Source organism: Ambystoma mexicanum, chromosome 10, assembly GCF_040938575.1.
Source record: "Ambystoma mexicanum isolate Mex_15411 chromosome 10, UKY_AmexF1_1, whole genome shotgun sequence".
NCBI lineage: Eukaryota > Metazoa > Chordata > Amphibia > Caudata > Ambystomatidae > Ambystoma > Ambystoma mexicanum.
Genome location: NC_090932.1, coordinates 1,459,139,078 through 1,459,153,936, shown reverse-complemented (window position 1 = coordinate 1,459,153,936; position 14,859 = coordinate 1,459,139,078). Strand labels below are relative to the sequence as shown.

The 14,859-nt window shown below is 46.2% G+C and overlaps 1 protein-coding gene across 2 annotated transcripts in view; it reads left to right on the top strand.

The window, feature by feature from the left end:
• CUX2 (cut like homeobox 2) overlaps positions 1 to 14,859 on the top strand; it is a 1,287,506-nt gene that overhangs the window by 1,172,680 nt on the left and 99,967 nt on the right. For both annotated transcript variants that reach the window (XM_069619531.1, XM_069619530.1), the window contains 2 exons: positions 2,801 to 3,460; positions 10,949 to 11,050. In XM_069619531.1, the coding sequence (XP_069475632.1) occupies positions 2,801 to 3,460; positions 10,949 to 11,050 (762 nt within the window). The remainder of the gene's footprint in view (positions 1 to 2,800; positions 3,461 to 10,948; positions 11,051 to 14,859) is intronic.

The window sequence follows — 14,859 nt, the reverse complement described above, 5'->3', positions numbered from 1 at the left end:
AAGAACATTTGACCACTGCACATGCATCTTCAAAGAGCTTTCCGGCCCACCTCGGCAAGTCTTCATTGCCTTCAAGACAGACTGCATGCGTCACATGCAAGACTGTATTAACCAATGCTCCAGCTTACCTGGCAAAATCACACACCATCTCTTTGGCAAATTAAACACAATGGAGACAAGCAACTGCTATAGTAGAAACCAAGCCTTGCAAGACGCAGAAATCGAGCATTCTCCTGCTGCATGCCTGGTCTTGAATAATGACGAGATGAAGACCCTGCAAAGAACCAATTGCTTGTGGCTCATTTGCTGAAATCATCCTTACTCCTCTGGCCTACTCTAATGCATCTCCCCTCACCCTAAACCTTGTGTCTTCCCGCTCTGAACAGCGAACAGTGCAAATCCAATACATACGTACATACATACACGCATCAGGGAGTTTAAAATAATGTTCCAGCGAGTACTTTAGAACCGGACATTGATGCCAGAGAACGAAAAATACTGTTTTCAAAGGAACATGGTTTTGATAGAAAGAATTGGTACGTTTCAGGAGCAGCTTGAGGGTACAATGTTGGAGGCGTTCTGAGGGTGTGGACGAGCACTGCAGTTGGACTCTGAATGCAGCCAAGGCATTGATGATGAGGAATGCAAATGGCGGCCAGAGTTTAGAGCGTGCTATTCAAGTGGGGGAGAGCGCTGTTGGAAAGCTTATGATGAATACTGACAGCGGAGTGAAAGGGTGTTGCAGTAGTGTGTGGGTTCGGGAGGCTACAGGATAGCTGTCGTCCACACTAAACGGAGGACTAACACCCAGGAACCTAGGTTGACACGATGGCAGTAGCGAGGTAGTCTCAGTAGTCAAGCTGGTGCCTTCCTCCCAGCGAAACAGAGAATGCTAAGATTTAAAACACCGTAGACACCCACATAAGGCATGAAACCCTGCAATAGAAAAACAGAAAGAAATTCTTCCCCTGGACACAAGAAGTATATCTAAGCTATGCATTGCATTGCACAATGGTGACCATGCTGCTGGGCACCTTCACGCCACAGATGTCAGTCCTGCAAGGCTCTTTATTGATTATTTATTTAATTGCGTTCTGAGCATAAAGGTTTTTTCCCTTCAGAGCTTAGGGTGCCCCCTTACTAATGTGCGTTGCATATTTAATCACCCTGGGATCATCATCCTCCATAAGATATTAATCAGTATTGTCTTTGGTTCTGTGTCTTCCATTGAGGCTCGTTGTTGCCTGACAGACTCTCTATAGCCGATCAGGAAGTTGACCCAGCTAGGGTCACGTGTCTGCATCGCTGACTTGGGCATGAATAATTCAGCTATTGGTAGGGCACGGGGAGCTTAGGTTGATTTATGTTCCCTCTATTTTAAAGTTCGTTTCTTTGCTGTCGGACAGAAGTCGAGGGAGGCTGGATCCCTCATTACATTATCAAATGCTCACATACCTCCCCCCGGCGACTGCTGCACGTTGAACTCGGCAGTTTGGGCGCTTGCAGGGATACTCCACCAGTACAGCATACCATTAATGCGGGCTACATGTGGAACGGAATGACACCCGAACCATGTCTGTAGGACATACCATGACCCCAATTTCAAGGTATCAGGTAATATTATCCTCACCAATACTATCGCCATATATATGGTTGTGGGGAAAGGCCATAGGCGATATTATTAGTGGGGATAATTTACAGGGTAAATGGGACAGGGGTTGCGGGAGTGGCCCCCGCTCCATGGCTTAATATCGCCACAAAAATATGGCGCTATTTTTGTATGGCGATATTTTTGTGGGGACATTAACACATGGAACCAATTTCAAGCGTTTCAAAAGTCGTTACATAAAAATGTTACACTAAATCGTCACTTATGATTTTATATTATAAGGTAGATGGTACAAAACTCAAAAACACTGGCATTATGATATCAAATGACATACAAAAATCATACAAACGCACCATTCACGCATAACACGACATTATACAACAATACATATTTTTAAAACCATAGAAACTGTGTAGCAGAGATAGTAAATATCTATATCAGAATCCCACTCATAGCTTAAACATACATATTTGACACATCTATGTGTACAATTTTGACAGGCACAATACTGGCTTGCTGCTTTCTGCTTGTTTTCAGCACTTTTACCTAATAAAGTGCTAACCATTGTGACATGCCTGCTATTACCCATTGCAGCATTCATTCTATTGCCTATTGATACATTCTTGCTATTGTCTAGTAGTTACGACTACGGGCAAAATATTCTGCTGCCCATGCCCAGAGCTGCAACTCACAATTGTGGATCCATGCTTTTAGGAGAGTCAGAATGTGTCCCCTGGCTCTTTTCCCCTCAGTAGTCATCCTGTCTCTTGTCTAGAGCTGTTAGCTTGGGGGCAAGAGTGAGACAGGTTACGATAGACACCCACTTTGTTGCCACTTAGTTGCTTGGAAAGGAGCAAGACATATAGACCCATCTCTCTAAGTTGATCAGTGTTGTTGATAAGTCGGTGACTAAGTCTCCTGATGTTTGATTTTTTTTCTTCAATAAACTGAAATGAGAAATTATTCTCAAATGGTTACAATTTCAGTAATTTTTAAATTTTTGGAAATGTCATTATTTGAAACGAGACTTATCTGATAAAAAAACACACACGTATATGTATATATAACAAAGGGTTTAAATGTATGTGTGTGCATTGCACTATCGCATAGGTGAAGTGCCTGTTGCCTTATGTATCCAGCAGATATTTTGCAATGAGCACCTATAGTGTGTTTTTATTATGTACCCTCTAGAGGATCACTCCGAAGACGACTCGGTGAAGGATTCCTTGGGAACTGACAAATTGTATTCCTCCCCCCTGCGGACTTCCCATCCACCAGTGGAGGACCCTTCTTCCAACAGCTCAATTCAGACTCTGATGGGGTCGGTCACTGGACAAGAAGCGCCAGGATCCTTTTCCCTATCTCCATTCCCCAACATCGGTGGCAGCAGCGAGCGAATGCCAATAGACACGCTCCTTCCAAAGCAAATGATGCCACCCGTGTTCAAGAGCGAAAACAATAGCCTGCTGGCTTTCCCATCAACATTTTACACAGCCAAAGCAAATCTGCTGTCTGCCAACCTTAATCCAGCTGTGAGTAATAATGACTCGAGCCCGCAGAGCGACCAGTCTGAAGGGAGCAGTTCCGGCTCCGTGGATGAGGAGCACTTGGATACAGCAGAAATCGCCTTCCAAGTGAAAGAACAGCTGTTGAAGCACAACATTGGGCAGCGCGTTTTTGGACACTACGTACTAGGGCTCTCACAGGGGTCCGTCAGCGAAATCCTTGCCAGGCCCAAACCTTGGCGCAAGCTCACGGTGAAGGGTAAAGAGCCATTCATCAAAATGAAGCAGTTCATCTCCGACGAGCAAAATGTCCTGGCGTTGAGAACCATTCAGGTGCGGCAGCGAGGTGGGTAATGTGTCGTCGAGCGCTCAGCGAATAGCCGGGCGCTTTGACTCCTTCCAATTGTTATCTTATTTTAATAAATTGATTGTACTAAAAAATGTCCCTTCCAGCACAGGTAAGGAATGGTAAAATGTGTGTGACATGATGACCGTGTGAAAGACCCTGGTATCCCCCAAGGCATCTTTTTTGCAGTAATAGTTGATGGACTGTTGGATTTAGATAAGGGTGATAGTCATAGTGAGCAAGACTAACGCATCATTTAGGGTTGTTAATAACTTCCGGAAATATCACTTTATCACCTGCCAGGAAATGTGGTCATTAATTTATGTCACGGTACTGGTGTATGTCTTTCATGTTCATTGTAGCATAGTGCAGGAAAAAACATGTGGCCCGCACCAGAACAGCTTACTGAAATGTTCTGGTGAAGCTGTTCCCATTCCTTGTACTATAACATCATCCTTGATGAGGAATCCCGAACATGGTTTTCTTTGGTGCCATGAGATTGGAATGGAACAGTGGGTGTGAGACAGACACATAGGAGGGAATGAAGATACAGTCCCAGGGCCTCAACAGTGCATATCACATGAAACTGACAGGAATATCCCTTTAACGGGATTAGGAAATGGATCAAGTGTGTTCATGCCATTTCCTCCTTAGCCAGTATCCTCTGCTTGTTGTATACTCTCCCTCTCTTCATGGCCTCCCAAGCCTATCCTTCTAATCATAACCCATATTATTGTGCCCTATCACTGTTGTGCAGTGCTCTACTGCATCACAGTGAGATCAGCACTATATAAGAAACACAGCACATACGCACAGCACCTATAGGAAAATGGGGAGAAAAGTGTTTTCCAGCGAGGCCTTGTGCTGAGCTGATGTGACCTTGATGATTATATTGAGGGACCCAATGTGTTCTCGGCGCCCTTGTGTGCATTTTATTGTTCATAATAGATATAATATGTTTATGACAGATGCTATATAGCATTTTATTGAAAGGAATTTTAAATACATAAAGAATGTGGCTGTATCCACAACTATATTACAAAAGCTGTCAGAAGAGCCATGTGGAGCGGGTAAACCTTCCTAAAAGAGTTGTGCCTTATTCTGTTCCACCTTATATCACAATCAAAAGATCTCAGATGGTTGATGCCATCATTGTTGGCATCATGATTGGGAAGGTTTCCTGCCCCTAGCACACATGCCTATACTATTGCTAAAACGTGGATGTTAGTATACACCAGCGATGAGTACTTGTCTATACGCGGCAACAGATAGTACTTCTAACAACTGAGCAACCCATTGCTGTTCAATTGGGATTACTTCCCCCAGGATTTGTCAGCCATTTGCACTTCACAACTTCATATGAAACCCAAGCTGGTCACATTGTCATGCTGCTACCAGAGGCAGTGGTCACGGTCACACCATTGTGAAGTTAAATGGTTTTTCACGTATAACCATTTATTCCCTTCCGGAACAGGTCAGAATATTTTCAATACATTTATACACATCTGTTCAATTTAGATTAATTTCATTACAAGTATTCATCTTTTCCATTCACCTTCCAAATGGGAGTTAGTAGCACTTTGTGACAAGTAGCACAAGATATATGATCCAGTTTAGCTGGCATGCAATGCATGTGGGAGGTTGCCACTGCCTGCGTTCCACAGTATCGCACAAGTGCGTAGATTTCTTTCTCTGGGTGATCCAGTTGTGCAGCTATGTGTGTGTTAGCGTGCCTTTGTGTTTCTTACGCATCTAGGCATAGCAGGTTGTATGGACACACTTCTTGAGATTGTTGTCTGGGCGGGGTTACCTTTGTCCACGCAGGACAGGTGGGTATTTTTCAGTAGCTGAACATTGAACTGTCTACAGATGTATGTGGAACCGAATGCCACCAGACTCATATGAAACATTACACGAAATCATCACCTATACACAACTTCATCAGTGAATGGGCTTCAAATGCCTTAGGAATTGCAGTTTGGACTGTATACCATTAAAGCGGGCGAAATGTGGAACAGAATGACACCAGACCCATGTCTTTAGGACCCAAAGAGGGTGAATAGAATAGGGCTTCCAATGTAATGTGCACTCTCTGAAACAAAACCTTCCTTGCCCAATGTGAGTCTGAGTACACAGGCTTACCTCTCCACTAACCGAGCCTCAAGACCTCGGCCCATGTTAGCCAATACCTCCAGAATGGCTTCCTTAAAACCAACGGCAACCCCAGGGTGGATCACACCTCACCCCTGCATTTCCATGTGTAGCAAAGCCTGAGTGTTTTCTGACAGGATCATTCCTGCCAGCTGATGATTCTCAGCCTTTTTGCTATTTCTATTTTCTGGTTTATTTGCTAAATAAATAATATATTCCAGTCCTCCGTGAGAGCTGCTGAATCCCACTGTCCCCTTAGCAGTGCTCTGCCACCAGAAATGATTAAACTGCTGGGTGCAGGTCACCACTAAGGGAAATGGGTAGTGGATAAAATAAAAAAGGCACCACTTGGACCACTTCATCTATTCCTGGACCTATTAAAAAAAAAAGTAACAACATGAATATAGAATTCCTTTTCTCCACCTTCCTGATTCTTTTGTGTGCATTTCACCCTCTCCCAGATGAGTAGATCTCTTCAAATGGTTAACCATTTCCATATATCTGTAGTTCTCCAGACCTTCTCTTCCCTAAATAAGTGCAAATTACCTTTTAATCTATTTACATAACTATGTATTCTATTCCTTTTATGATCCTTCTTTTCAGATGTGTTCAATTAATCTGATCGGTGTAATCTTACTTTCTTAGTGTAAGACCGGGGCTTAATCAGCGGTCGAAGTGTACGAAAAGAAGTTGTGGAACTATGTTCCTTGCTGGCCTGAGGCTGTCTCTGCTCCCCACAAACTCCATCGCCACACCCCCTCCCACACGCAATACAAATGTGCCTGCTGTTTAAGGGAACGTTCAGTGCAGTGCACGGGAGTGTAATTTTCAACTTCTTCCTACACTTTTATTTTAAAATGAAACCATTGCAGAATGGTTTCTTTTTAAAATAAAAGTGTAGGACGGTAAAACTTAATTAAAAAAAGTAGAGGAGCACTGCTCTCAACCGCTCCCGCCCACTTCGGCCACTTGGCGTAATCCTACGCACTCCCGGTTCTCGCACTCCCAAAGTTAACTGTGTCCTTCTGCTGTAGGCAAAAACTTCAACACACTGCAAACCTTCTATTCCGACACTCTTCAGCTGCTTTCATGCACCATTACTGCCACGTCTCTGTGTCTCGCCTACTATGTATAATATATTCACCAAGCCCCTATTTGATAAATTGGATAGATTGGGCCTCATTACGACCCAGGTGGAGGACCATGGTGCTATTAGCACCATGGTCCATGCCGGTGTCCGCCATGGCGAAATGGGGAATTACCACCCCATTCCAAGGTTGGCGGGGCGGTAATTCCCCATGCCGCCATGGCCCTTCCTCATTCCCATTTTTGCCCCATATGGCTCAATGGGAATAGGGAAGGCGCTAAGTACGGTGCTGCAAATTGCGGCACCGTACTTAGCACCAAGGTCCCTTTTCGGGTCCCTACTTTAACGGCTGGTAAAACCAGCCGTTAAGGTCGGGTCCCGCAAAGGGACCTCGTAATTAGGCGCTAATAGGTTAACGGCGCTGCAGCCTTTTACGGCGCCGTTAACCCATTAGCGCCTGGGTCGTAATGAGGCCCATTGGGTGTCACCTACACTAATTACGCAGATGACACCCAGATCCTCATACCCCTTTTGGGCAATTTTGATAAGGACACAGCCTTGGTGAATGAAATATACCTCCTCATTCAGGCATGGATGGCATCCCACGGCCTCTGCCTGAATGACGATAAAACAGAAGTCCTGATCCTTGGGTTCTGCTGCCACTTTAAAAAAACCTAGCCCCAACTATGCCTCTTTCAACATAGATGGTAATATAATAAAAACAGTGAATGAGGTAATAGCTCTAGGCTTTTACCTTGACGCTACCTTATCAGTAAGAAAACAGGTCAATTCACTAGCCTGCTCTAGAGCCTACACAGGCAAACTCATTAGGTCCTGCCGACCATGCCTATCAGAAGAAAGTTGCATTACCTTAGCTAATGCACTAATACTATCAAAGCTAGATTATTGCAACGCTTTGTATCTAGGAGCCAATAAATATATCACTAATAAATTACAAATACTTCAAAATAATGCCCTGGGAACTGCCCTTAGCTTAACCAAAAGAGAACATATCTTCAGCCCAGAAGAGACCACCATTGGTTAAAAATGAGTTATAGGATCCTTCTTAAAATGATATCTCTCACCTTCAAATGCCTAAACAACTCTGCCCCCATCTCACAGAAAGAATGACTAGAAAAACCTCAACCTGCCCACGCAGATCAGCTGCCTCTCACTGTCTAGTGATACCTAGATTTAAGTTAACCAATTCAGGAGGAGGAAGCTTCCCAGTGAGAGCTGCAAAGCATTGGAATGCATTACCCCTAAACCTCAGGACTGATCCATCCTATCTCAGCTTTAGACGTAACTCCCTAAACTGGTTATGATCTAATGATATATAAACATCTGTAAGTCAGCCTATTCCCCTGATCACGAACTTGCCCTCACTTTGTATCATTACCACATGTATTACATTCACCCATGTAACCCATTGTACATTCTTCATGTAACCTATTGAACTGTATTTCCATGTCTGTAAAGCAGATAAGAATACTTGAAGCTTAGTTACAACATAGGATCACTATGTTGTAACTAAGCTTCAAGTATTCTTATCTGCTGCGCCCAGCTACCTATGGGTTCGGTGTACATTACCAAATAAACAAACAATCAAACAAACACTTCCCATATCGCAATATTTCCCTCTCCGATCTGCCTCGCTCGCCTATTATGCCTGATTTGTCCACTCGCGCCTCCCTTTCTAAGTCAGGCAACCGCGCTCAGCTAACACTGCTCCGACTTTCGGAAACAACGTGGACTAGCTCATTGTATAATTCGCACCTTCTTCCGTTACAAAACACTCCTATATAAATTGTATGCCTTGCAATTTTTATTTATCCTATTACGTTACGATTTAAAATGTCATTTTAAATCCTAACTATTAAACTTATATACGTCAACACTTTATGCACTATAGTTAAATACTATTGAACTTTAAATTCAGTCATTAAGTAAACGTGCTCTTATTTCTACTCCCAGTGCATTCCTTAGTGGGCCAATGAATTTCTCCTGCTCTTATATCCCTATCCTCTCCGAATGTCCACTAGTTTTCTTGTTTGTCTTCTGTAATTTCTCTCTTTATCAGGGGTTTCACAAACAGGGCTTGGAAATTCAACTGCAGTGATGAAAGGCAGTTTAGAATGTTACATTTCTTCCAAAGTTCCAAACCATCCATCTTGGTTTGGGGTCGTTTCTGATGTCTGCATCGGAGGTTAAGGACAAAATGTCAACACTTTTTTTTCCCACCAACCTATGACTCTGCCAAAACACCTTCTCACCCTGTGTACTCCTGCTATTCGCCTAGGAACCCTGACAGCTACAATCACTTTTCCGGTGATTTTATCCTGTGTTGTGTTGGCCTGAAGTGCCAACCCTGTCTCTAAGCATTCCCCTTCTCCAAACATACTACCAAAACCCATCATGCACTTTCCATCAGATAATGGAAAACGGAAGGACAAAAGTGGATTCAATCTTATAAAATAAAGAATATTCTTTGGAATATGTGGCATTGCTGAGCTGCCAAGGCAAGTGCTTGAATATCTCTGTGATGTTTATAAGGTGGTAGTGAACACAGACAGGCATTTGGCCAGCAATTTATTTTGTGACACCGGTAAAATGAATTTCTTATTAATACAATGTTAGTGCTCTACTTTAAACGGCCATTTCGGACAATTGTTTTCCCCAGTTCAATAGGTGTCTCTGAGAGACAACACTATTTCCTCGCAACAAATGATTAAATTATAGCTGTGGGCACCACAAAAAGCAGCAGGCAGTTGTGGCATTGCAGGCGTGTTTCAATGGCTGCCTTTCACCGAATCTCCATGCATAACAATGATGTGTTATGGTAATGCTCTAGGCCCTTGAAACAGACCACCTGGAAACAGACCTGCACACAGTACCCGGGTGCATACGAATTGCTTGCATGAACACAGCAGCAACGCTAGCTTGCATGTTCCCTCTGTCCCCACTAGCCTAACCCACCGCTCGCCCTTTCCGACCCAGTGCACCAGGAGACCCTGCAAATGGCAGCAGAGCACGGTGTGTATAGCCCGTAACATAGCAACACATAAGGAACTGGTGGTTAATCATATTAAGAACAGGATATTTTAGTGTCAGTTACAGGAAACTGACTCTGTTAAACACACCAAAGTAGATTATCTTTTGTGCAAACATTTACCCTGTGCAGATTTTGAGCCACATATGCAGAGCAATGTAGACACAGTGCTTTGGTTTGATCAACAGCGGTCGAGTACACTACTGAGGTAGCTCCTGCCGTTTAAATGTGTGCACTGTTGTGTCCAAAGAGGTTCCACTGGGAGTTGGGGACTTGTAAGACAAGAAGGGCCGATCTTTGCAGTTGGGTGTTCCTTGTGCCCCCAAAATTCCAGACCCCCTCCATGGGCCTGGCCTGGCAAAATGGACAAACATGGCTAATGTTCTCAATGTGACTTGTTATTGGCGCTAACCAAGACGTCACAGGTGTTCCCAAAGCTACACTCATTCATGATGGGTCACAAGAGTAGTTACTTTCAGGAGAAGTGGAGTAAACCTGGTCCATAACTAGGCGCTTTTGTGCAGTGCTGTACAAAGATTGCACGATAGTGATGCCCTGACTGCACCAGCGCAAGTGCCTATGCATGCTTCAGTGCCTACATTGATTTATCTGGATTCTGCACAACGACCTTTTCTGCTTTATTCTTCATCCTTGTAAATGTGATACCAATTTCCCTCAGTTAGGATAAAAGCGTGAAACCTGTAGCCTGACCGACCTGCAAAGTGAAGAAGTATAATCCTGAAGCCCAGTTTACTTGCCATCGGGGCTCATTACACCTAGTGGTAAATCCGTAAGGACACCGGCAAATGAAATTACGTTTACTGGCACTCAGGCTGGCGGTATTACCGCCGGATTACGAGAGCCGGGTGACAGTGTTAATCCCCATTCATGCAGTCCCATAGGACTTGCCGGTATTACAGGTGCTGGTAATGCGGGCGTCTGTAATACTGGCAGTTTTTGCCGGTGGAGTGGCGGACGTAGTTCCAGCTCTTGTAATTACTGGCACGTTAATACTGCGCCAGCCAACCCATAATAAGGCCCGATGTGTTTCCTGCAAGACAAGTCACTAATGCAGAGAGACACCATCTTTAAACTGAGCTTTCTAAGAATAACGGAACGTGCACATTAGCAAACACAATTGGACATCTGTTGACATAAAGCCCGTTACAAGAGAGAAATATGTTTTTGTTCTGTTTTTCAGGTAGTATAACTCCAAGAATTAGAACTCCAGAAACTGGCTCAGATGATGCCATCAAAAATATCTTGGAGCAAGCCAAAAAGGAGATCCAGTCCCAGAAAGGGGGTAAGTGCATCCTGCTCACAGGCCAGGGAAACCTGCCCGCAAGTTTCAGGAGCTACACTGGTAGAGAATAATTAAGTCCTGAAAAAGTCGAACAATCATTGTTAGAGAGCTAATCTCAATGTGTTGGATGTTTTTTTTATTTTAATATACTTTTATACTGTGCCAAATCGCCACTGTGGTAGTTTCTGAGCACCTAGGTTTGTCTTTGGAGTGACGCACTGTGAATGTAATTCTTGTCATTTAGTGTTTGGTTCACATTTTACTCCTTTTAATTGTCTCTAAGTGTTGGTCTCCTTTTGTAACTTACACAGTGTACCATGACTATAGATAAGGAACCCCCAGTTATCCTCCATTCAGCTTCGCTTGAGTTCACATTGATCCGGATTGCTGTTGTCCTGGTTGACCCACGAAGCTGCACAAGAAATAGCAGCGGGACCTAGGGCAGGCGCTCTGGGTTACAAACACCCTTACACGTTGACTGCAGCAAGAGTGCAGGCGTTCACGCGACCTGTGCTAGCACCGTTACCAATCGAGTGAAACTGTACTACGATGAGGTGCTGCAGCAAGGTTCAACCCACAGCGTGCTGAACGCCAGCTTCACTCTCCCAGCCCACTGCCAGCCTAGCAATGTCCATATACTGATGTGCCCGCACTCCCCACTGCCAGCCTAGCAATGTCCATATGCTGATGTGCCCGCACTCCCCACTGCCAGCCTAGCAATGTCCATATACTGATGTTCCCGCACTCCCCACTGCCAGCCTAGCAATGTCCATATACTGATGTGCCCGCACGGGAAGGTGAGGCACATCTATGCTGAACGCCAGCTTCACTCTCCCAGCCCACTGCTAGCCTAGCAATGTCCATATACTGATGCGCCCGCGCAGGAAGGGGAGGCACATCTATGCTGAACGCCAGCTTCACTCTCCCAGCCCACTACCAGCCTAGCAATGTCCATATACTGATGTGCCTGCACTCCCCACTGCCAGCCTAGCAATGTCCATATACTGATGTGCCCGCACGGGAAGGGGAAGCGCATCTATGCTGAATGCCAGCTTCACTCTCCCAGCCCACTACCAGCCTAGCAATGTCCATATACTGATGTGCCCGCACTCCCCACTGCCAGCCTAGCAACGTCCATATACTGATGTGCCCGCATGGGAAGGGGAGGCACATCTATGCTGAACGCCAGCTTCACTCTCCCAGCCCACTGCCAGCCTAGCAATGTCCATATACTGATGCACCCGCGCAGGAAGCGGAGGCACATCTATGCTGAACGCCAGCTTCACTCTCCCAGCCCACTGCCAGCCTAGCAATGTCCATATACTGATGCGCCCGCGCAGGAAGGGGAGGCACATCCATGCTGAACGCCAGCTTCACTCTCCCAGCCCACTGCCAGCCTAGCAATGTCCATATACTGATGTGCCCGCTCTCCCCACTGCCAGCCTAGCAATGTCCATATACTGATGTGCCCGCACTCCCCACTGCCAGCCTAGCAATGTCCATATACGGATGTTCCCGCACTCCCCACTGCCAGACTAGCAATGTCCATATACTGATGCACCCGCGCTCCCCACTGCCAGCCTAGCAACGCTCATATACTGATGCGCCCGCGCAGGAAGGGGAGGCACATCCATGCTGAACGCCAGCTTCACTCTCCCAGCCCACTGCCAGCCTAGCAATGTCCATATACTGATGCGCCCACGCAGGAAGGGGAGGCACATCTATGGTGAACGCCAGTTTCACTCTCCCAGCCCACTGCCAGCCTAGCAATGTCCATATACTGATGTGCCTGCACTCCCCACTGCCAGCCTAGCAATGTCAATATACTGATGTGCCCGCACGGGAAGGGGAGGCACATCTATGCTGAACGCCAGCTTCACTCTCCCAGCCCACTACCAGCCTAGCAATGTCCATATACTGATGTGCCCGCACTCCCCACTGCCAGCCTAGCAACGCTCATATACTGATGTGCCCGCATGGGAAGGGGAGGCACATCTATGCTGAACGCCAGCTTCACTCTCCCAGCCCACTGCCAGCTTAGCAATGTCCATATACTGATGCGCCCGCGCAGGAAGGGGAGGCACATCTATGCTGAACGCCAGCTTCACTCTCCCAGCCTAGCAATGTCGATATACTGATATGCCCGCACTCCCCACTGCCAGCCTAGCAATGTCCATATACTGATGTGCCCGCGCAGGAAGGGGAGGCACATCTATGCTGAACGCCAGCTTCACTGTCCCAGCCCACTGCCAGCCTAGCAATGTCTATATACTGATGTGCCTGCACTCCCCACTGCCAGCCTAGCAATGTCAATATACTGATGTGCCCGCACGGGAAGGGGAGGCACATCTATGCTGAACGCCAGCTTCACTCTCCCAGCCCACTACCAGCCTAGCAATGTCCATATACTGATGTGCCCGCACTCCCCACTGCCAGCCTAGCAACGCTCATATACTGATGTGCCCGCATGGGAAGGGGAGGCACATCTATGCTGAACGCCAGCTTCACTCTCCCAGCCCACTGCCAGCTTAGCAATGTCCATATACTGATGCGCCCGCGCAGGAAGGGGAGGCACATCTATGCTGAACGCCAGCTTCACTCTCCCAGCCTAGCAATGTCGATATACTGATATGCCCGCACTCCCCACTGCCAGCCTAGCAATGTCCATATACTGATGTGCCCGCGCAGGAAGGGGAGGCACATCTATGCTGAACGCCAGCTTCACTGTCCCAGCCCACTGCCAGCCTAGCAATGTCTATATACTGATGTGCCCGCACTCCCCACTGCCAGCCTAGCAACGCCCATATACTGATGTGCCCGCATGAGAAGGGGAGGCACATCTATGCTGAACGCCAGCTTCACTCTTCCAGCCCACTGCCAGCCTAGCAATGTCTATATACTGATGTGCCCAAGCAGGAAGGGGAGGCACATCTGTGGCACCATATTTGGCTTACGAATGCTGCAGACCTACCCCCCAGTTCCCCAGCACAATACTCTGTATACCAAATGCACTGAGTGGGACGCAGGAGGTAATCAGAGAAGAATTTGGGAAAGTGTTAGCTGGTGCACATGCTCTCTGTGTCCCACCGCACCCCCTGCTATCTGTTGACATAGCATACATGGGGTGCTGGGCTCCAGTGTAGTAGTCACTCTGTTACAGTGAACCAGTGCTAGCCACCCACCCAGGCCCTGATTTCCAAAAGGGGGGCTCCTTTTCATTGACAACAACTAGAAGTGGGGCACTTCCCATGTACCACTTATCACTAAGATTCACAAACAGTGAGTAGGGCTATCAGGAGTAAATTAGCGCCTGCTCTCACGGGCCATTAAACACAAATAGAATTCAAATTATTGTTTGCTACGACTGAAAGTAATAACCTGCTCACTGGAAAAATCAGGCTATCTGGAGTGATGTGCAAGAGACGAAAGCATCCACAAGCAGTCACAATATATCATGTGTGAGCCACACGTTGCCAAATTGGGGGGCAAACAAGTTCCCTACAACGTTAAGAAGTTTTCTCCACACATGAGGGCAGAGTCTCTTCCCTCTCTTATCTTAGTGCAGGTTATTGCCCTGTTCTTCTCTCCGCACATATTTCCATTATTGTAGAGCTTCCCGTCCTGTTAGTTTAGGGCTGTGCTCCATTTTATCTTTGCGGTGTGCACTACTTAACCACAGAAGGCATATAGGTGGAATCACGGTCATGCATATGCAGTATTCTTCAGACTTTAAAGTGGAGTGTCTTCACTCCTGCTGATTGCTTGAACTCTACCCGCCAACCACACACACTGATGTCCCTGGTTGTATA